The 24,511-nt window shown below is 37.1% G+C and overlaps 1 protein-coding gene across 5 annotated transcripts in view; it reads left to right on the top strand.

The window, feature by feature from the left end:
- The window catches only part of ARHGAP32 (Rho GTPase activating protein 32), a 191,257-nt gene that overhangs the window by 107,101 nt on the left and 59,645 nt on the right, over positions 1 to 24,511 (top strand). For 3 of the 5 annotated variants that reach the window (XM_043452466.1, XM_043452463.1, XM_043452465.1), the window contains 5 exons: positions 2,587 to 2,673; positions 13,797 to 13,934; positions 16,112 to 16,204; positions 17,055 to 17,177; positions 18,768 to 18,845. In XM_043452466.1, the coding sequence (XP_043308401.1) occupies positions 2,587 to 2,673; positions 13,797 to 13,934; positions 16,112 to 16,204; positions 17,055 to 17,177; positions 18,768 to 18,845 (519 nt within the window). Of the gene's footprint in view, positions 1 to 2,586; positions 2,674 to 13,796; positions 13,935 to 15,462; positions 15,575 to 16,111; positions 16,205 to 17,054; positions 17,178 to 18,767; positions 18,846 to 24,511 lie in introns of those variants that run through there. The other 2 variants (XM_043452467.1, XM_043452468.1) reach the window with 2 other exon arrangements.

The following is a 24,511-nucleotide window of genomic DNA, read 5'->3' as shown; positions in this document are numbered from 1 at the left end:
TTTCTGTGTCTGTCCCTTAGGTTATTTCCTCTGTTGACCATGGATAAAAATTTCCTGCTTCCATGTATATTTTGTAATTTTTTAATGCCAAATATGTTATATAAGAGATAGTAGTGACTAAAATCAATAATTTTTGCCTCCAGGAATGAACTTATCCCTTCTTCTTCCATTCTGTTAGGTTGTTGTATTAGATTGTGTTAGTCATGTTTGAAGTGGGCAGAGTCAAGCTGATCTGTGGTTGATATTGACCTTGTGGTGGTGATGTGGTGTTCAGTCATTCAGTTGTGTCCGACTCTTTGTGACACCATGGATTGCAGCCCGCCATGCTTCTGTGTCCATGGGATTTCCCAGGCAATAATACTGGAGTGGGTTGGCATTTCCTCCTCCAGGGGATCTTCCCAATGCAGGGATCGAACGTGAGTCTCCTGCATCTCCTGCATTGGCAGGCGCGTTCTTTACCGCTGAGCCACCTGGGAAGCCTGATATAGACCTGGCCTTTGGCAACTTTACTTTGCTTTTGTTTATCGTTACTTCTAGGTATTCTGAGTATAAGTTCAGGAGATTTTTGTTTGTTTAAGCAGGGAAGATGGAAAATTGTTGAGGTCTGTTTGAGCTCTGCTGTGAAGCCAGCCGTTCTCTGAACTGAGGGAGAGCAGCCCCTCTGGTTGCTAGCTCCCTTTGCCCTCCAGCTCTTTCTGGCTCCCCTTGCCCTCATTCTAGTGTGGAGCTGCCTGATGCTCTTCATGCAGCGTTGCCCCAGTGGGGTTTCTCTCAGCTTTTCTATGCCCCTCTGGTCTCTACTTATTAAATGTTCCGGGGGCCTCAGCTTTCTTGCCCTCTCCATCTCCAGTGCTCAGCTGTCTTATGCTTGGGGAGGCTCTGCACACGTCACACACAGGTTCATCTCTCTCAGTTCTCCCGCTCTCTCCCACTGGCCCCAGCTTTGGTGTGTTGATCTACTTGTTGATACCTGAACACCTGTGGGAGTCACTTGCTGAGTGCCCAGGTCTGACTGTCTGCCGCACAGTGGTCTTTGGAATTTTAGTGCCTCACTCCAGTCCACAGGCAGTCACCTGAGGTTTGGCTGGTTTCTCCCTGCCCTGTCTAAGGCAGGTTCCTTATCCTCCAGCATCCTTGCCAGGCATCCAAGCACATCCATAGGAATCTCTTCTATCTCAGGAAAGTCTTGTCGTCACTGTTTGCAACTTAGCTTGTGTAGGTTTCTTTTCAATTTTTAAGGAACTCATTTTGGAGTTAATCTGGCTAGTTTTGGCTAGTGTGAGAATGATTGTTATCTTCCAGATTTCTTCTACTTAATTCCAGGAGGTTGGTTTTTTTTTTTTTTTTTTTTTAATACTTTCAATGATATTCCTTTCAAAAGTAGAAAATATATTCTCGTCAACTTTATTTTCTTATAATATTAACTGTAATGATAGGTAATGATTGCTAAGTGTTTACTGAGTGCCAAGCACCTTGGTGAACACTTTAAATGCATTATCTCATTTGCACAGACTTGAGAATGGGTGTTATTATATCATTCCCATTTTCCAGATGTGAGATTAAGTAGGTAGGTCAACATTATGTAACCAGTTAGTGGCACTTTTGAACTCACGGTTGTCTATATCTGGAGCTGAGTTTGCAAATTCACATCCCTAGATGGAACAGATGTGTGAGTGAATGAGTGAAGTGAGTACAGTGTAAAAAAATAACAAAGCAAGTAGCATGATGAGTGGTAATTAACATTCCACCTAGATATCAACAGAAAATAAATCAGTAATTGCTTCTGTGACAAAGTCTCTGGGAGAATACAGGCCTCATTCAAAGGGATGGTCACTTCTCAGCTCCAGCCAGTTGTTGCCCATGTGAGAATATGGGTCCAGTAGTTCAGAGGTTCAGATTTTTCAATAGGAGCCAGAAATTTGTATTTTTTCATATGAAATCATTCAGTTTCTAAATGCTAGCTGTGGTTCAAATAAGAATAAAATAAAATCCAGTGTGCAGACCTACATGGTGAGTCTGAAATAAAACATGTCTGCAGGCAGCCTGTTCCCTGGGCAGCCAGTATGCAGTCCCTGTAATGGACCCTTTGCTCTCTGAGACCACTGGTCATACTGTCTTTTGGGGCCTACTTGAACTTCCTTTCGTATTTGTGCTATACATCAAGGACATGAAAGCCTGCTATAGAATGAATGTATTATTTTATTTTTTACTGCTGTTCTGCAATTGTGCTAGTGTAGATGCATGCCACAAAGACAATTTTTAGGATCATTTTTATTTATTTTTTTTTTTTAGGTTGTATTTTATATTGGAGTATGGTTGATTTACATCTTATGTTAGCTTCAGGCGTACAGCAAAATGATTCTGTTATGCATATTCATGTAGCTATTCTTTTTCAAGTAGAAACATTTTTTTAAAAATCCTGACTTCTTCATTTTATCTATCTGCTTTAAGCAATAAAGTTCTAATATAAGGCATATGTTACATTAAATTGATGTGAGGGCCCAAATATTACTGAATGCTGATTATATTCTTGCTCATTAATCATGACTTTCTTTCCCTCTCTTTTACCCTTTCTGCTCAACATAGCTTTCACTTTCAGAAGAACAGAATGAAGTAACAAAAAATGGCTGTGAATCTAAAGAGCTGGTCTACCTCGTGCACATTGCTTGTCAGGTAATTTTGTGGGTGGTTCTCCATTTCACATAAAATTTAATAGGAATTAAATGTAAATGAATAACATTGAATGAATAAATGAATAAATATGAACAAATAACATGGATGATGGTAACAGAGGTATTTTATTTTATTCTTTCTTCCAGTCATATTGGCATTTCTGCATGTACTCAGAGTTGATCAATAGAGTCCATTAAATAGATATTTATTTTACAAACTTGAAAAGTCTTTTAAATTTTCTTGTAAAGGAAACATATCCTTTATTGATGATGAGATTAAATGGTTCAGCTACTGCTTGCATATTACAATTAAGAGACCAGACCAAATAGTGCCTGCCTCAGATGCACATTTTTCTAACCAAGACTTTAAGTTCCACTGTGGTGTAACAGTAGGATGTGTACATGTTTTAGAAGTGTGCTCTTTCTTAACTCTCAGTGTTAGAACTTTTTTGAGGCTTATTAGTGTGACTTGCTCTTAATGAGATTTCAAATATGTCACTTGTGGCATTGATTATTTCCTCCATCAAGTAAGCAGTTCCTTGATTTATTCTTTGTTCATTGAGCCTTCTTGCCTGTCTTTGAATTAGTCATTGTAAAGTAAATGTTTTCGAGGAAACCTTTCTTATGTACAAACTTTTCAGTTTCCTTTGACAGAGAGTAAGGTAAGGAATTTACATGTTTTGTTCCAAAAAAGTATTATTCATGTACCTGAAGTTAAAAATTAAATAATCTGGAAAATGGCTATTTCATATGGGAAATACTAAGTTCCTAGTCTTGATGTGACTTTAAGGGCAAACCTTTCAGAATTAAGTGCTTTTATTTGTAGATGAGAGAATATGAGGTTAGAAATTGAACTTAGCTTATATATGTATCTTCTAAGTTATGTACTGTTTATACATGTTTTATTATATGTCATCTTGGTTCCTCTGAGGAAGTGGGCAGCTCTGAATCCGTGTTTCATGTCATATTTCATAAAAATGCTTTTACTTAGTGAGTTAATCTTTACATGAAAATATCCAGTGCTTTTATGATGAACCATTAACAGGTGATTAGAAAGTATTTCTTCGTTATCTAGAGTACATGATTGGCATGTCAGTCATGAACTTATTATCCCATCAAAAATCTAAATCTTTTAGTGCCTTCTCTTCTTAGCAGTGATTTCCATTTGTTCCGACAGTGCAAATATTTTTATTCTTTCTCATAAGCAAAACATGTCAAAAATACCCATGCTGTCTGTAAAACATGACCTTCAAAAGGTAAGCGTGGCATTTTGGTACCATACATTAGAATGGGTAATCGTTACTTGATTATGCCTCCATGAAGTAGTGACCTAGATAGTTAGGCTTTTTCCTGGTTGTAAGTATCTTGTCAAGCTGCTTAAAAAATTTCAGACTGCTTGTTATGTTTTTACTACATCAAGGTAGTAATTTACTGCATTGTAATAATGCTGTCGTGTTTCTCCTCTGCCTCCTCACTGGAAGTAATTGTTGATACTTTCTCATTGCTTGCCTTCTGTATTCTTGCCATATATGTCATCCATAAACCATAATAGACCAAAGTCATTTTTTATAGCCAAGATAGACTCAAAACCAAACCTTCTAATTTTGCAAATGAGGAAATTGAGGCCCAAATTATGAAAGTTGCTTTCCTAAGCTATATGAAATCTTAGCTGGAGCTCCTAAGGACTTCAGTTTCCTGATTGCTAGCTTTTCTTACATCTCCTGGGAATTTGCAATATACAACAGATTTTAGAAATTGTATTATCTTCAAATGAGATATGATCACCTCTATTCCTTGTAATCTATTCATCATAGAAGCTAATTGCATATTTCATATCTTTGCTAATTTCTAATTTTTAATAATGTGCACTTGAAATTTATTTTTATTTAACCAAAATTCTTGGTCCTTCCTTTTTAACACACTTTCTTCCCCAGTTCTTTTTTCTAAGAAAGTGTCCAGTTAAACAACTGTGATCATTTCCCTTTCTGTAGGCTGTGGTACTAATTCTTCAGGTATTAAGGTTACATTTGAATCTTGTAAGGTGTCTTTGCCTCTGCCTCTTAAAGCTTTAATTTCTTTTTAAATTGTGAACCCAGAAATGTAAACCATGTGTTCCATACTGCATAGATCCAAATTCAGTAGGCATTTTTTGATCTCTTATATGTCTGGTACACAAATACTATGGCATACAGAGTATCATTTAATTTTAAAACAGCTCTATGAGGCAAATGGTCTGGTTTCCATCTTACAGATGATGAATGTAAGACTAAAGAATGTCAGTAACTTCCCCAGGGTCATGAAATTAAAGACCAGGATTTGAACCTCAGTCTTGTGGTTTTGTTCTGTTTTTCCATTATAATTCTAGTTTTATTTATACTTAGTTGGCCACTCTGAAGTCTGCAGGCATAGTTTGATGTTATTAAAGAATTAGAGAAATACACCAACTCTAATAATCTAGTTTCTTTGCTTGACTTCAGTGGACAGGACCTGGATAGCATTCATATATGTAAAGATGTATCTTTTGTCTACCTTCCTCTATAAAACTTTAAGTGGAAGCCTCTGAAAGTCTAGGTTGACTGGCTGCAACCCTAGGCCAACAGGCTGTATGTGTTAGTCACTCAGTTGTGTCCAACTCTTTGTGATCCTATGGACTGTAGCCCACTAGGCTCCTCTGTCCATGGGGATTCTCCAGGAAAGAATACTGGAGTGGGTCGCCATTCCTCCTCCAAGGCATCTTCCCAATCTAGGGATCAAACCCTGGTCTCCTGTATTACAGGCAGATTCTTTACCATCTGAGGCACCAGGGAAGCCCAATAGACTGTATAATCTGGGCAATAAAAAGGGGACAACATAAGATGAGATGGTTGGATGGTATCACTGACTCGATGGACATGAATTTGAGCAAGCTCCGGGAGTTGGTGATGGACAGGGAAGCCTGGCGTGCAGTAGTCCATGGGGTCACAAAGAGTCGGACACAACTGAGCTACTGAACTGAACGGATAAAAATATTTCCTAGCTGGTATACTGGGCCAAAAGCAGTTGGAGCAGATACCTGTCACTCAGATCTCATTCAGCCATATCCGTGTATCTCAGCTGAACGTTAACCATGGACAAAGCGACTTTCTCAAATGCCTTGGAGACAGGTCTGCATGATGCCCTGACTGAGCTCTCAATGCCCTCCCTCTCCTACTGATCATTATTTAGAATAAGTTGTCTTGACCAGTATAGCCATATGCCTTACGTGTTCCTTCCTTCATGTCTTAATTCTTTTCTCCAAGGAAACAGACTTGGGGGTGGAGGTAGGGGAATGTTACATGGAACAAACAGATGAAGAAACACAGTGTGAATGAAGAAACACTCTTCTGAGTTTGTATCATGATATTGATCTGAGTGGGAACACTTTCTTTTCTGCAAAGCATACTAATTTTTCCTCTGTGTATTCCTTGCTTTTCAGGAAATATGTATTTAGTTTGAAATCAATGAAAATTAATAAAAATCCTAGGATATTCAAGAACAGGTCAAGGTAGATAAGGAAAATGGAAAAACCTTTAATGTCTCAACTATTGAAACTTCAATAATTAGAAAAAAACAAAATTAGATAAACCTTGACACTAATTACACTGAGCCCCATTACACAGAATAAAGCAGTGTATTATCAGTGGTAGGGAATCTTAAAAGCATTTTGTATTCTATTATTTTATTCACTAGCAGATAAGCAGATATCAGTTTTTAAGTGTCAACTTGAAAATAACTCATTTAAACCTAGCTATTGTAAGAATTTATTCCGATATGTGCCCTAATGAAAATTGTGTCTGATCTTTCCCCCTCTAAGCGTAGTTTTATTAGTTTAAGAAAAATTGTTTCTTAATATTTTATTATCCCATAGTAAGCTTTAGAGTAGTTGAAATGAATGGTTCTTATTGAAGTTGGATTTTATGAACTACCTTTGTATTTTAACCAGAATTCATCAATGTATAATAACTCATTTTTCCTGAAGTGTTTTGTAAGTATTTACAATACCACGAAGCCTTTTTTAATGTCCCAGTTGATGGAATAAACAGTTGCTTGTAGGGGAATGCTTTTCTGCCTCAAAATATCTCCTGTACTCTGATGCTTGAAATTCCACCATCAGCAGTGCATTCCTCAGTATTAAGTATCTCCTCCACTTGGTCCATTTAGCATATGCTGTTACTAAGGGGATGGAATTGATTATTAATGTTTGAAGAGCACCTGTATATGGACACAGTGTATAAGCAGATGGCAAACTTCTTATTTAAGTGTGAAAACTTTTTTTTATTAAATTTAGGTGTTAACTATTCCCATTATGTGCTTGGTCACTCAGTCATTTCCAACTCTTTGCAACCCCATGTACTGTAGCCTGCCAGGCTCCTCTGTCCACAGGGATTCTCTAGGCAAGAATAGTGGAGTGGGTTGCCATGTCCTCCTCCAGGGGATCTTCCCAACCCAGGGATCAAACCCAGGTTTCCCGCATTGCAGGTGGATTCTTTACCATCTGAGCCACCAGGGAAGCCCGTTCCCATTGTATAGAAGAATAAACTGTCACTCGTAGGTGTCAAGTAACTTGTGTAAAGTCCCCTGTTCAGGATAAGGTCAACCTGAGATTTAAATCAGGTCTTTCTTTTTACTGAACTTCATCATGCATACAGTTAATTCATAGTATTAATTCTGTTGCATGATAAACTTTCTCATGATTAAGGGTCTTCAAAGGTCATGGGTGAAGACTGTTCTCAGAAAGAACTGCAAATATATATTATAGATTTGTTTAAAGGTTCATATAGTTAAAGCTATGACTTTTCCATTAGTCATGTACGAATGTGAGAGTTGGACCTTAAAGAAGGCTGAGCGCTGAAGAATTGATGCTTTTGAACTGTGGTGCTGGAGAAGACTCCTGAGAGTCTCTTGGATAGCAAGGAGATCAAACCAATCAATCCTAAAGGAAATTAACCCGGAGTATTCATTGAAATGACTGATGCTGAAGCTCTAATACTTTGATGTGAAGAGCCAACTCATTGGGAAAAATCCTGATGCTGGGAAAGACTGAGGGCAAGAGAAGGGGACAACAGAGGATGAGATGGTTGGATGACATCACTGACTCAATGGACATGAGTTTAGCAAACTCTAGGACATCATGGAGGACAGGGAAGCCTGGCGAGCTGCAGTTCACGGGGTCACAAAGGGTCGGACATGACATGGTGACCATACGGCAGCAACAACTCATTGCCCCTCTGTTATTACCAAGCTATAGTCAAGCTGCTGTCCCTTGTTGGGCCATTGTGATAGCAACTGCCAGAGTGAGGTAAAATGCAAATTTAAACATGTTACTCTCTTGGTTAAAACTCTGCCATAGATTTCCACTGAGTTTAAAACTAAACCCAAACTACTCACCAAGGCCTGTGAGGGCCCTGCAGGATCTGGACCTTGCCTGCTTTCTACATCATGGGACAGTCTTCTCACTCCTGGGCTTTGGTCTCACTAGTTTTCAGTCAGTTTAAGACCCTGAGTTTTTTCCTCAACAAGGTGTTACCTTTGGTCAGCCTGTAAGTCCATTCACACATGCACGTGCATGTCTGGTGCCTGCGCAGTTCTCAGGAGGCCGTTTAGACGTCACCTTCACAGAAGGGCTTTCCCTCACCACCTTGACCGGAGTAGGGTCTTGCTTATTTCTTCATAGCACAGAATTGTCATTATTTTATTTTTGTATTTATTAACTTAAGGGCTTCCCAGGTGGCTCATTGGTAAAGAATCTGTCTGCCAAGCAGGAGATGCAGGTTGGATCCCTGCGTTGGGAAGATCTCCTGGTAAAGGAAATGGCTACCCACTCCAGTATTCTTGCCTGGAAAATCCTGTGGACAGAGGGGCCTGGAGGACTATAGTTCATGAGATAGCAAAGAGTTGGACATAACTTAGCGACTAAACAACATGACAGTTTATTAACTTAAAAGTAGGATTTTTTTTTCCTTCTCATTTGAAATACATTCTAAGAAGTCAGAGGTTTAATGGTCCTTTCTCTGTTGCATTTAATACTCCAGGGCTTGGTACTATGTAGATGTTCAGTAAATATCTGGTGAATGAATGAGAGAAAGGAAAATTTTGTCTTAGGAATTTGATCTTGTATACACTGGGATTTTTCTTTTTTCTCATCCTTGTTAAGAATTATTATTCTTTATTATCTTTGTTGATTTTTGTTATCCTTGGAGAACAATACTTACTGATACATTATTCAGGTTAGAAATTAGCTGCAAATTAAAATTTAGACATGTATAATGAATTTTTTTGTTTTGTTCTTTATAATAAATAATTGAATTTCTGGAATATTCTGATCATTTACTTTATTCAGCTTATTTGGAAATGGCATGATTAAGGTTGTTTTTACATATAAAATTTAAAGTTCTTCTCCCATATTCACTAAAAAGATAGGTATTTTGCTGTTTTTATAATTTTACTCAGTGACTTTAAAGCAACTTTAGAGGATTTGAAAATTATGTTTAAGCTTTTAATTTCCTGTGTGTAAATCTGTATTAAAGAGCAGACATTTTAATTGCACGGAACGGTTCTTAAAAGTTGAAAGAAATCGGTTTATTGATGTATGAGGAAAGCAATTTTGAAATCCAGTCCTCAGTCTTTACCTTTTGAGTCTCTGAGTCTCTGAAGGCTCTTGCCTTTATGTGGTTGCTTGGTATTTATTTCTTTGAGCAAGAGTCTCTAGAGAGAAGAGAACATGATTACTTTTTATAAATTTAATAAACTTGATTTTTTTTAAGGCTAATTTTAGGTTCACAGCAAAATTGAGTGGAAAATACAAGGTACCCATGTATCCCTTGTCCTTGTACATGCACCTCCTTCTCCACTGTGGACATCCTCCCACTAATGTGGTACATTATTACAACAGATGAGCCTCCACTGACATACCATTGTCATAGGGGTTCACTCATGGCATGGTGTTGTTCATTCTCTGGGTTTGGGTAAATTTAAAATGTGTATCCACCATTATAGTATGCAGAATAGTTTCACTAGCCTTTGAATTCTCTGTGCTCTACCTAGTCATCTCTCACTGCTCCCTAGCCCCTGGCAACCACCAATTTTTTAAAAAAAAATTGTCTCTGTAGTTTTGTATTTTCTATGGTGTCCTATGGTTGGAATCATATAATATATAGCCTTTCCAGGATGGTGACTTTCACAAAGTTCCATGTCTTTCCGTGGCTTGATACTTACCTCATTTTAGTGCTGAGTCATAGTCCATTATCTGGATGTACCAAAGTTTATTTATCAATTCACCAGCTAATGGACGTGTCAGTTGCATCCAGGCTTTGGCAATTTTTAGTAAAGCTGCTGTAAACCTTTGTGTGCAGGTTTGTGTGTGGACATAACTTCAACTCATTTGGGTAAACACCATGAAGTGCAATTGCTGGATCCTATGGTAAAGCAGAGTATGAGTAATTTTGTAAGAAAGTGTAAAGTCTATGAAAGAAGCCATACCATTTTGCATTCCTACCAGCAAGAAAGGAAATTCCTGTTATACAACAGGAATGTATATAACATCATTTGGTGTTATCAGTATTCTGGATTTTTGCTACTCTGTTAGGTGTGTCCAGTGTTCTTGCCTGGAGAATCCCAGGGATGGGGGAGCCTGGTGGGCTGCCATCTGTGGGGTCGCACAGAGTCGGACACGACTGAAGTGACTTAGCAGCCGCAGCAGCGTTAGGTGTATAGTGATATCTTCTTCTTTATATTTGCCTTGCCCTGATGACATATGATGTGGAGTGTCTTTTCATATACTTATTTGCCATCTATATATCTTTCTGGTAAGGTGTCCATTTTTAAATCAGTTTTTTGTTTTCTTATTGTTGAATTTTAAGAGTTCTTTGTATATTTTGCTTAATGATCCCTTGATAAGGGGGATAATATTGATAATAGTATGTTTTTTGCCAGTATTTTCTCCCACGTCTGTGGCTTTTCTTTTCATTCTCTTGACAGGGCAGAAAATTTTAATTTCAGTGAAGTCAAGCTTATCAATTCTTTTTTTCATGGATTTTACATTTGCTCTTATAGCTAAAGAAAGGCATCACCAAACCCAAGGTCGTCTGTATTTTCTCCTATGCTCTATTCTATGAGTTTTATGGTTTTGTGTCTTAATGAGGTCTTTTTAAATTAGGTTTTGTGAAAGGTGTAAGGTCTGTGTCTAGATTTATTTTTTTGTCTGTGGGTGTTCAGTTGTTCCAGCATCACTTGTTGAAAATTTAAAACAAAACAAAACTGTCTTTTCTCCATTGTTTTGCCTTTGCTTTTTTTTTTTTTTTTTATCAAACATCAGTTGACTGTATTTAAGTGAGTCTGTGTCTGGGCTTTCTATTCTATTTCATTTATGTATATGTCTATTCCTTTGCCAGTACCATATTGTTTTGATTATTGTAACTTTATGGTAAGCCTTGAAGTTACATACATCAGTCCTCCAACTTTCTTCAATATTGTGTTAGCTATTCTGGGTCTTTTGCCACTCCATAAATACCTTAGGATCAGTTGGTCAATATACAGAAAAATAACTTGTGGGGATTTTTTCTGGGGAAGCATTATGAATCTATAGATCAAGCTGGGAAGAATTAACATCTTGGCAATACTGAGTCTTCCTGTCCGTGAACATGGTACATCTCTCCACGTTTAGTCCTTTGACTTCTTTCACCAGAGTTTTATAGGTTTCCTCGTGTAGATCTTCTGTATATTTTGTTAGATTTATACCTGACTATTTCATTTTGGGGGCGGTTATGTAAATGGTCCTGTGTTTTTAATTTCAGATTCCAGCCGTTTATTGCCTGATATATAGGAAAGCAGTTGATTTTTGTTTATTAACCTTCTATCGTGCTATTTGCTATACTCACTTACTAGTTCTAGAATTTTTTTTGTGGTTTTTTTGTGTTTCCTACCTAGACGATCATGTCATGTGTGTATAAACACAGTTTTATTTCTTCCTTCCCAATCTGTATATCTTTTACTTCCTTTCCTTGTCTTATTGCACTAGCTAGGAATTTCATACAGTTTCAAAAGCAGTGATGAGAGAGGATCTCCTTGCCTTGTTCCTAATCTTAGTTGGAAGGCTTCAAACTTCTCACCAAAAATCAGTTCCATTTCTATGAACTATAATAACAGACTACTAGAAAGAGAAATTAAGAAAGCAATTCCACAATTGGATCAAGAATAATAAAATACCTAGGAATAAATTTAACCTAGGAGGTAAAAGATCTATTGTTTTGTAATAACCTATAGTGGAAAATAGTCTGAAAAAATAACATATATAGTATAACTGAATCACTTTGCTGTACTGAAACTAACGCAATACTGTAAATCAACTATATTTCAATTTTAAAAAGCCCAGAGCTTTGAAATAAAAAGTCACCATCTGTTTAATCTCTTTGATAGAAATATACATATGTTAAAATAATTTTGGTAATTTTCTGATATTTGAAGGGTTGCATAATTTTTGAAATATATGTGTGAAAGAAAAAATATTTGTAACTATGCAATAAGTTGTTTTTCTTTTTCTCTGCCTTATTGTTCATTTTTATTTATTTCTTATTTTTGCCATCCCAAAGGAACAAGTATTTAACCCACTGTTGTGACTCAGAAGTGCTTTGGGTAGATGGCAACTATAGAAGTGAGAAAACAAAGGAGCTTACTTGAGCAAAGAGTAAAAGAAGGACTTTGCATAGCAGAAGAACAGCACTTAAAAATCATGTAGGCAAGAAAAGGAACATTTTACAAATGGAATAAATGCAAGTAATTGAACATAACTGAAAGCAAAGAAAGAGCATGGAGGAGTAGTGAGTGGGATCACACTGCAGATTTAAACAGGCCCAGATGATGCAAGTTCTCATATGTGCAAGTATGTTTGGATTTGATTGATCAGTGGTTTCCAAATCAGGCTGATCATCAGATTAACGATCCCATTCCAGAGTTACTGAACTAACATTTCTTAGAATTGGGACCCAGGGACTGTTCTTTAAATTTTCTTCCACATCTGTTCTCTTATTTCATTCTAACAACCCCCTCTGAAAGAGGGAGGTGGTATTGCTCTCTGTGTAATGGAGGATTGCAGTCCAAAGTAGGATTAGGCATATTTATCCTGTTAGTTATGGGCAATACCTGTGTTTAGAATTCAGCCTCTCGCCTGTGAAGTGGTACCTTCTGCTTCTGCCGCATCTGGCAGAGGCAAATGGAAAAGAACTACATTAGAGATTTTTCTTCATTTCTGAGATGGTTGCTTTTTCTCCCAGTTCCTCCAAATTCTTATGCGACTAAAGCCCCCACATAAAAATTAAATTGTCAAACCAAATCGTGTGTAGTAGAGACCAGTTCATCACTACTGCCCACGGGAGCTTTTGAAGGCCTTCTGGCAGTGTGACCTGACAAGCTCTGTAGTTCTTATTAGGGGAGGGGAGTGGAGGAGGAGACCAGAGGCAGGGAGGTCAGAAGTGTTGTGGGTCCTCACCAAAACTCAGGCTATGAAGTGATGGATTCGAGAGAAAATTAGAAGACAGTATGTGATAAATATGTTCTGTGACTAAATTTTCATATCTAATGAGCTTCAGAGCTTAGGCAAGGAAAGGAAGAAAGACCGAAAAGTGGGGAGATACAGGGGGTTCTAGATATGATAAGCACCCCGAAGGCTTGCAGATGAGATTTTAGCGGTGTTGATTGTCAGTGCATTGCTAATGTCGGTCACAGAAAATGTTCATGGTAACTGATCAGTAACACAATTTTATTTTTCTTTAATTTTTAGTAGTATTCTTCTACACAAAATCATTTAATGGTTCTTTCTGTGGGTTTAAGATCACATGCTATCTTCCGTCTACCAGTTATTATTCCCAGGGAGAACCAGTGGGCTTGACCAGTCGTAAGAAGAGGTTTAGTGGACAGTTGTAGCTCATTTTCCATTATTAATGCTTTACTGTTGTACAACTCATTAGAGGGTTTCAGAGTTTAACTGTTTACTGTCAAATTAATTAGTAAATATAAAATCTCATGAATAACCTATCATTATGGAATAAAGCCTGGTACATGACCACTCCCAATAGAGACAAATTATAGTGGTCTTTTTTTTCTTACTCGTAGGGCAAAAGTTGGATTGTTAAAAGAAGTTATGAAGATTTTCGGGTACTTGATAAACATCTTCATCTGTGTATTTATGACCGACGATTCTCCCAGCTATCAGAGCTTCCCCGTTCTGATGCTCTGAAGGACAGTCCAGAGGTGAGCGTTTAGTACTTTGCAGAAGTAATCACTATTATGTAAATCAGCAGAAAAGTTTTGCTAGTATACTAAGTAAAAGCTTATTTTGAGGACTCAGGAAGATTTGTGAGATTATTTATTTCTTAAAATAGTAGAAAAATTAGTAATATTTTAGGATATTTAAAATAGGTTTGTTGTATAATTTTATGAAAAGAAACTCATATCTTAATATACAAGTAGGTGATATATGTGAGCAGATCATTTTTCAAAGAGAATATAAACTATAGAAGCAAAAATATGGAAAAATATTGACCTCACTAGTAATCAAAGACATTCATATTCAAACGATGCTGTTTATTCAGTTTATGATGGCAGGCTGTGTCCATGCACTTATTTCCATGCCTGTCAAAATTTTCTAGTAAAAGTATAAGAGAGTTTTTTTTTTTTTTTTTAAATTTAGGAGGAAGGAGATTATTTTATAACATTAGAAAATGAATATAACCATCAGGGAGTCCAAAATTGTGAGGAATCTTAGAGAGTGGACAGGATAAGATTTATGGGGGTAAGATAATACAGTTTGAGCAACTTCTGCAGGAGGACTGCAGAGGGACAGGTAAACTAGAAATCTTCAGTGTAAAAACTGGAATAAATGAAGTAACGGAAGAGCCAGCAGAGGGCTTTCAGAAGCGTGACTACCATCCTGAGAGAAAGCAAGTCAGTCACATTCATGGAATAAGGATAGAGTTTATAAAAATAAAATGATTAGAGCTCTTAGAAATGAACATATGGTCATTTAAGTTAATTTTAATAATAACAAGCATTAACAGCCGGACGACATGCAAAATGGACTTAGACGAAGAGAGAATTAGTGAGCAGGAAGGGCAAACTCTGTAAGAACGCAGCCCCAAGGGGATAAAAAGTTGTGAGAGAACAGTCGAGAGTCCCAGAGAGCAGATCCAGAAGCTCCTGCAAGTTCCTGCTGCTTTATAGGAGTTGTTATAGGAGGAGAGAGTGGATGGAAGTGGCTAAAAACATAATGGTGGTGGTGGTTTAGTCACTAAGTTGTGTTCGACTCTTGCGACCCCATGAACTGTAGCCTGCCAGGCTCCTCTGTCCATGGGATTTTCCAGGCATTAATAGTGGAGTGGGTTGCCATTTGGTTCTCCAAAAGCATAATGTTTCCCTAAATTAAAAGAGCCTGTTTTCAGATTAAATCAGTCCATTAAGTGTTAAATATAATAACAGCTAGAAACATTATAAAATTTCAAAATGCCAGAAGCAGAGAGGAAACTCAAAAAGCCTCCAGAGAGCAAAAACGAGATTTTTCTCAAAGGGACAAGGAATGTATTGGCATTAGACTGCTTAGCAGCCACAATGGATGCTTGAGAATAGTGCAAGTCCCGAGGGGAAAACCCTTCCAAATCTGTAATTAATTCCTGGGCAATTACATAGTGGAGGCAAAGTAGAGGCTCCAGTCATGCAAAAACTGCCACTGTGGCAAAGCCTCAGGAATGTCCTGAAACCACAGTTTCTGTCGTATGATAGAAAACCTGGAAAAAAAAAAAAAAAGAAAACCTGGACGTCTCTCTGCCTCCATTTCCCTTCTCTGTCTGTTGGTTTTTCTTTCTCAGACTGTCTCAGAACATGACCGCTCCCAACAGGTACCGGGTTCTTATCTCTTTGTAAAAGAGCAGCCAAACGGAGCTGAAATTAGGAGTTCCTGATTCCTGCAGCAACTCCTGTTAGGCTACGGTTGGGTCCCATGCCTGGACCATCAGCTGACTTGAGGTGGAGGATCACGCGTGAACTGTCCTGCCACGGCTGGGTGGGCGAAGACTGCAGCAGGCCTTGGAGAAAGTTTCAGAGTAGTGGGGAGAAGCTGGGAAGGAACGTAATTATGTCTGTGCTGTCATTTTACATTTTCAGTACAAAAATAGAAAGGGAAGGCAACCAAATTAGAAGCTATATGACCCCTGATGATGAGGGGCCGGAGTGAAAGGGAATTATGCAACAAATAGGAAATTATGTTAAGTGCCCGTAGTGTCAGTTCATGGAGTTGTGAAGCCTCTATGAAGAACCTCTGTGACTATGAAAATGCCTGAAAATCTGCAGATTTTTTCCTCCCAGAAACAACCAGTTTACACCAGTTTCTTTAGCAGTGAGAAGCTGTTACCACTGAATCTTCTCTTTTTCTTTAGTCGGTCACTCAGATGCTTATGGCTTACCTGTCCCGCCTTTCAGCTATTGCTGGGAACAAGATCAACTGTGGACCTGCCCTTACTTGGATGGAGGTATTAATCTAGTTCACTCTTTATTAGAGTTAATTACCTATGAAAGAAATCCCATGTGAATTTTGATAGCTATTGAGTTTCAGGAATCGAATAAGTGGGGCTTATTCATGTTTTCTGGAAGATAGAGATGGTACATTAAATATTTTTATCTCAAGTCTTTTTTGATAATCCAGGAAGCTAGTTTTAATATTATTTTATGAATCAGAATGACACCTGTTGTTTTGGTATTCAATATATTAATGTTTATACATTTAGCAAGGTGTGTGTGTGTGTGTATATATATACATATTTAATTGACTTAGTAATGAAAATAGTTTTTAGTCATTTAAATTAAATTAAATCCTTTTAAAGGATCTGATTTAAGAATGTTTTGAGTGATACAGTATCCAGTCAGTATGTTAGATTTTTTTCTTTAATTTGCATAGGTAAAGTTACTTTATTTTCTAAGTGAAAATTGGGAAGATGATGAAAAGTAGAAAGAATATAGAACTTAGAGCCAGTACAACTTGCATTGAGATCTTGTTTCTTCATTATTGGCTGTGTGATCTGGGACAAATTATTTAATCTTCTGTAATTTACGTAAATCTCTTTGGCTTTAGCATCTTCATTGTTAGGTATTGATAATGATGATAAGTATCTTTTAAAGTTGTGAAGATTCAATTATATATATAATATATGTACAATACAATGACTGGTATATAGTAAGTAGTCAGTAAGTGGGTTTTTTTTTTTTCTTTTAAGATTCTTTGGGTTATAGTTTTTCTAAATCGAGTTGAGTTATATAGATACACCAAGAAACTTGCAAGTCCCATGTCTTTAACCATCTCATAGTATATTTTCTTTGTTCTAGATTGATAATAAGGGAAATCACCTTCTAGTTCATGAAGAATCCTCTATTAACACTCCTGCTGTTGGTGCTGCCCATGTTATCAAGAGGTACACTGCTCGGGCCCCAGATGAATTGACCTTAGAGGTAAGTGACCAAAGATACTCTGTGTTAGCTCAGTCTGTGCTGCCTTTCTAGCCTCATCTTTGTGTCAGTCATTTACTTAACAAAAAGCACCAGGTGTTTCTGCCCATTATTGTCTTTCAGCCTGGCATGCCATCTATTTTTATTTTAATGACTATACTCATTCTTAAAAATTCAGCTTAAATGTCCCCCATTTCTTCTAGGAAGTCTCCCTGATTTTCTTCCTTCTACTCCAAGAAATACATACTCCACTTCTCCCCCCACCCCACCCCCACCCCCGCCCCTCTGCCCCACTAACTCCTGCCCAGAGCCTGCACTGAATGTCATTCTGAGCTGTTCTCAAGGCTTATCTCTGAGAGTCACTTATTACATTCAATCAAAGTTGTTCTCCTCTTTGTCTCTATGAGCTTCTTGAAAGCCAGATCTTCTTGTCTTTTGTCTTTTTTTTTTTGGCACCTAAAAACAATACCCAGTGATACTTTTTCTTTTTGTTCATAGATTGAGGTAAAGACCAAATGAAAAGTGAAATGAACATTTCTTGCTATCAGATACAAAAAAAGGGGATTTAAGTTTCTTCTGTTAATACTGGCTGATGAGAGATCAAAAGAAAATGCTGGCAATTATTCAATTTAAGAGAAAAAAAGTGTACGTTTTTACAGTACAGAATTCAAATAGTTCTCAACTAAATTTTTAGCTCTATACACAAAGAATCCTTGATCTTGAAAGATACCGTGTCTGTTAGCAAATATGGTTTTGTGAAGAGGATGTTCATGACTGGAAAAATTAGTCATGAATATACCACAAAAATTCGTGAAGCAATATTGTGTACACTAGCAACATTGTTCTGCAGTGCCTAACTGGTTTATCACAGAGATCATCACTTATTTTGATTGAAGATTACAACTTCCTTTAAGTATATTATTAAAAACTATTTTTGCTATTTTTATACTTAGGATTTTGTAAAAGTTTGTATAAACTCATTAGTTTGTCTTTTAGGGTGAACAAAGTCAGCTGTTCAATAGGAATGTTATATTGAACCGCCTTTTGAAAGAAATGTAGCTGTCATTCAATTTTACATGTACTAAGAATAACCCAGTAATTGTAGACATCTTAGAGCGTTCCTATGTAATGAAATAAGATACGTGAATTGCTCAGCCCAGTGCCTGGCACATGGCAAGCAGCTCACTGAGTGTATTAATAGAAGCTGTTGTTGTTCTAAATATGGTAATTTAAAATTTCCTTTTATAAGTGAATCTGATCACCTTTAGTAGCAGCAGTAATAGTTTTTTAACTCTGTGATGATGCCTAGTGTTAAAAAATCTCACACTGTCAATCAGGCTTTCTGAAGTTACTACACATGTTACTTGGACCACAGTCTTCGTGCTGCTTAACTTTTTGTAAACCTCTCCTTAACAAATGGTTAAGATTATTAAATTCTTTACAGAAAGAAATATTAATGTCTTTCTAGAAATAATGAGCCAGAGAATAAGATACAGTTCAGATTTAAAGTTTAACAGTTTAGATTTACATTCTAGGCAGACGATTGCTTTACAATTTGATTAAAAACATTTCACTTAACATGTTTTCTCCTAGGTGGGAGACATTGTTTCTGTTATTGACATGCCCCCCAAAGTGTTAAGTACATGGTGGAGAGGCAAGCATGGATTTCAGGTAGGCAACAAAGAATTCGGTGTGAAAAATTCAAAGAACATGTTCTCTTTTGGTAGTAGTTCTGTTTACAGTGGTGTGCTGGCAGTGGACTTTGTTATCAGAAATTTTGTCTGCAGTGGTAAAAAAAAAAAAAAATGTAGATGACGTTAGACTTGGGTTTCCTTTTCTAGTTACTGCTGTGGAAGAAGATCTCCTCTTCTGTCCCACACGGTGGAATAGTTGAAGTGTGAGGAGAGCCACCTGCCTGCTGACCTCTTTTAGATTATCGGGCCTGTAACTGTGGCTCACTTTTCATAGTGGTTTAAAATCATGAATCACATATGTTTTCCCTCTAGTTAAGTCAGCTTGATCAGTGTCTTTTAATGCATTATAACTGTTAATGTAAACAGTGTGTTAATAGCTGAATAACAGCAGAATCTAAGGCTGTCTCTTTCTTTTTCCTTATATGCCTAAGTAATTTGAGACCTGACAACAGCATCTCTTAGATGTCACTAATTTCCACAGGATAGAAAAGTTTCCTTTTAGCTTTTAAAACTATCACTAGAAGAACATCTAAAAATGCTTTAAAATTGCATCCTTAGTATATAACTCGTGGGTTTTAGTTGCCTATTTATAACAATGTTCCTAAAATGCTGGGTAGATTAAATGCTCATGCTGTACAGTTGGAAATGTTAATGGCTGTTATATAAATACAGCTTTATATGCATATAAAAACTATTAGATTTCTATAAAATGTGTTTTATGAAAAAAAATCATACAGTTTAAAACAGGACAGCATGGTGGCTAAAAACATGGGTTCTGGTGCTATATCTCTTGGGTTTTAATCTTGTGTTATTTTCAGCAAGTTGCTTTACTTTTCTGTACTTCAGTTTCCCCATTTGTAAAATGGGGATTGTAGGATTGCTGTTAATCTCTTAAGATTATCGAGAAGATTAAATGTGTGAGGATAAAATATGTAAAGTACCTAGAGCAGACTTGGTGCATATTTCTCACTCAATAAATGTTGATTTTTAAATGTACATAATTCAAATAAAACTTGATTTGATTTACACCTCAATTTGTTATAAAGCATTCATAACAATTTAATTTGTTAACACCAAATTAACACTAAATTGATTAACCTTATATCTTTGTTACCCACAAATTTTCTCACGTGTATTAATTGTAGTTCTACTTTAGCTGTGCTGATTTCTTAATTGCTATTAATAATTGGTGCTTCTGATTAAATATAAAACTAAATGGAAAGCTGGTCTTAACCAGCTTTTTATTAAGGGATCTTATTAAGGGATAAGGGATCCCTTATCTTATTAAGGGATCAATTCTTCACGTTCATGGAAATGAGCTATAAATGGTAGGGACCCAACAGGATGAAAAAGTAAATTTGGCTTTTAAATGATAGTTGTGTTTCAGTCTTGCTATTACTTCCTCTCTCAACAGCCTTAGACCGGTCACTTGCTTTCTTTGGACTACAGTAGCAGGAGACGAGGGGCTGGGCTTGGCCCTGGGGTAGCTTGAACAGTGGTCTTCCTGGGAATCAAGGCCATTTGGAGCTGCCCACTCTCAGGAGAGAGGGTGGAGGGGAGCAGAGATGTGGGCTGTTGCTTCTCAGGCTGTGGGCCGGCCTTGCGGTGTGCTGCTCTGACCCTGGAGGAGAGTGTTCTGGAGATGTGTTGTCAGTATGTGGGCCCCGTGTCTCCACCGCAGGTCTGCCTTGCTCGATGTGTTTCTGATGTGTTATGTGGGCTCCCCTGTTTTCCCCTCAGTCACAGGGGTTGTTGTCTCTGGCCAGCTGTCGGGACATGACAGAGTGCAGGTGGCATGCGGAACCTTTCCCTTCAGTCCAGCGAGCTGATGCTGTGCAGTTGCTAGCTTGTGACTTTGTTTTATTTTTTATTATTATTTTCAAAATAATTAATAGATTCTTATCATTTAGTACAAATTTACAGAATAATTGACCAGATAATACACCAAGTTTCATATATTATCTATCCCACACACATAGTTTCTCCTGTTAACATATTGCTTTATGTTTTATAATTCACTGAATGGAATTAGCAAAATGCTGATCTTTATTAACCACAAGCTGATGAGCAGAGTTTACCTACAGCGCAGTGTAACCACTGTTTCTGGGAGTGGTCCGAGGAACACCAGGTCCAGAATCACATGGATAAGAGTACAAAGTGTTAGTGTCACATCCTCCACCACAGTGATGGAAACAGTGTTGGGGTTTGCTTTTTGTTACATTTAATGAACCAATATTTGCACATGATTATTAACTATAATCCATATTTTCATTAAGACTCACTCTTTGTGATGTCTGTAGTTCTGTGGGTTTTCACAAATGCATAATGACATGGATCATTCATACAAAGTGATTTCCCAGTCCTTGAAATGTTCTGTGCTCTCACCTGTCCATCTTCTCTCCTCCTGATCTCTGACAAGCACTGATTACTATCTCCATAGATTTGCCTTTTCCAAAGCATTGTATAATTGGAATCATATGGTATAATATGGAGCCTTTTCAAGCTGGCTTTCAAGCTGCACTTAAGGTTCCTCCAGATCGTTCCATGATTTGATAGTTCCTTTGTTATCATTCATTTATCATTCATGGTTATGAATGTGCCATAATTTTGTTTTTCCATCCACTTATTAAAATGCATCTTGGTTGCTTCTAGTTTGGGGCATTTATGAATAATATTGCTGTATATATCCACATGCAGATTTTTGTGTGGATATGTTTTCAGCTCCTTCAGGTAAATACCATGGAGTACACTTGCTGTGTTGTATGGTAAGATCATGCTTAGGTTTGTAAGAAACCACCAAACTGTCTTTTAAAGTGGTTCTGCCATTTTGCCTTCCCACCAGCAACAGTGGTGATGCTGCTCTGCATTCTCATCTACATTTGATGGTTCTCAGTTGGTTTGTTTGTTCTCAATCATTCTAATAGGCGTGTGATGGCATTTATTACATTGTTGTCAGAATTTGCAAATAAAGTCAGTCCAAGGAATGGCATTTACTGATACAGATAAGGGTGTTGTACTGCTGTCTTCATTTCTCTATTACTAATAACTCCTTCTACTCTCTCTTCACCTCTGATTCTCAAACTTTATTTGGTGAGCTTATGATGTGTTGCATAGGGAACATGTCAAAACATAAAATCCTGTGACATAAACCCTCAGGTTCTGTCTCAGTGATTGTGGGATAGGATTAAGATACATTCTTATCCATGTGATTCTGGCCCCGGTGTTCCTTAGACCACTCTGCTGGAAGCAGTGCTTACTCTGAGCTGTAGGTAAATCAGTCAATCAGCTGGTGGTTGATAAAGGTCAACATTCTGCCAAGTTCTAGTCTGTATGTTGTTTTAACCTAGACCATAATTTAGCTGTGGGAACAGAAGGATTAGTTCATCCATGTTTCTAAATTATACTGTGACTGTGTTTCTTTTCTTAAACTTCTAGGAGTAGGAAGTGTGAAATTATATTAACTATAGTAATTTGAAATGCTGAAATCTTTTTTTTTTACTTGTCTTCTAAAGAGTATATTGAGCCTTTTACCTTTGTTTTCTGAAGAGTTTCATCATGTAATGTATATTTCAGAAAGAAAAAAAAACCTCATTTTCTTTCTTGTTAAAAATACATGGCCTTTTTGTGTCTGCTGGTGGACTGTGGTTGGAAATGTGAGGTGAGGTGCCTGGAAGGTCTTTTTTTTCCTTATATAACAGGCATGTTACAAATGTAAAGTGTTAATGTCTGAGGATTATTTGTTTATGCCGTGTTTCTCAGAATTTTATCTGGGAGCCGTAAGTATCAGAATGACCTGAGAAACATATTAAAACCAGATAAAACTGATCTCTGGAGATGGGGGACAGAAATCTGAATTTTATCATGTTCCTCAGATGATTATTAAGTACAAAATGTGAGAACCACTGACTCAGCCTCCCTGTGTTTATCCTGTGCAGGTAGAGAAAGAATTAAAACTCTGCTTAGTGAGTGTTCTCCTTTTACCCCAGAAAAGCTCCCAAGACATATTTGGGATGCAGTCAGCCTAATGGATAAAATACCACTTAGAGTGTGACAGAATCCTATTCAGTCATGTTCTCTTGGTTCTCCGCAAGATGGTCAAGGGTCACTGGATTTATTTTCATAGTTACCCCAGCCTGTCGTGTGAGGGTTTCCATGCACGAATGGCAGACAAGCAGCTCTTCAGCAATAAGCATTCCCTTACCTCAGGAGTTTAACGTGGTTCCAGAAAGCTTACTTTCAGAAAAGCCTTCTTTATCCCACGGGGAAGATGTTTGGAAACCTTGGCTCTTGCAGTAAGTAGTTTAATAGAGGAAGACAGTTCACCCACTTATATTTATATGAAGACCATCATTTTATGTGCAGAATTCAAAGCTGCACCTTTTCATTACTCAAAATTAAGTAGAGCAGAATATTTCCTCTCCAGTTGAGTAATAGGAAAATTACATAATTTTTCATCTGTAGTGTTTACAGGATTTCAGGGGAAGGGAGAGTCAGAGTGTGGTGCTACAAATACAAGGCATTGTAACACTTCTTGGTTCTCTTCTGTGTGCTTCCTGTTAACCTTTAATTCTCACACTAGAAGAAGGTACTTTGATTACCTCTCTTACTGACAAAGAAACTAAAGCAAAAGAGGACTAAACTACTGGCCTGTTATTATTTTGCTGTTTAGTGTCAGGGCTTAGGTAGAAACTTAGGTATTCTGGGCAAAGAACAGATCATAGTAGTAGTGCAGTGAACCAGTAGTGGCTTCTACTTGTCTACATGTGTGAATCATCGATTTCTAAGGTTAAAAAAAATGGCAGAGGATCACCTGGTCCTAAATTGTCACCTTACAATTGAAGAAATCAAAGGAATTTGGGAAGATGGTTTTGGTTCGTAAAGACAGTAAGTCAGTGATACAGCCAGACATGAACTTGGTGAGTTGTGGTTTTGTATTTCTCCCCCTTGGATCACAAAACATATGTAAATTTTCTGAAATTATTTTCTTTGTTTCTTATTGCTGTCTTTATTTTTCTTTCTAGTGCCATTAGCAGCTGCCGTTGACATTTAGAGAGAAACTAGTTTCTAGATAGCCTTTTGTTAATTTATTATAACTTCAAAATAAGTCCTACCAAATGATTCTTAAACATTCAGTTTCTTGGAAATTATTGAAAAAAATGGCTTACAGAAGTAGTTCTTAGCATCATCAAACCATACACCCATTTGTTATGATAAATAATTTCTAAAATCCTTCCTTAGAATTCAGAAATGAAATTTACAAATGACATAACAAGATACAGACACAATTTCAAAAAAGTCAATATAATTTTTCACATATAATATAAAAGAGAAATAAAAGTGAGTTGCATACTTGAAATACACAGTTGTGTATACTAGGGACAACTTCATGGAAGTCTTGTTACTTCAAATGTAGTGCGCAGACCAGTAGCATTAACCTCAATCACAAAACAGAATAAAACTTACTTGTAATAGTATCAAAACTATGAATGACTTAGGGATATATCGGAAGAAAGATACAAAAGATCTGTGTACTGAAAACTACAAAGCATTTCTGAGATAAAGAATATTTTAAAAACAAGAGATATATACCCTATGTATGGGTTGGAAGTCTTTATGTTGTTAAAATATCATCTCTTCTAAAAT

This window comes from Cervus canadensis, chromosome 29, assembly GCF_019320065.1.
Source record: "Cervus canadensis isolate Bull #8, Minnesota chromosome 29, ASM1932006v1, whole genome shotgun sequence".
NCBI classification, from domain to species: domain Eukaryota; kingdom Metazoa; phylum Chordata; class Mammalia; order Artiodactyla; family Cervidae; genus Cervus; species Cervus canadensis.
Note: the sequence above shows the minus strand (reverse complement) of the source record. Positions and strands in the feature narration are given on the sequence as shown.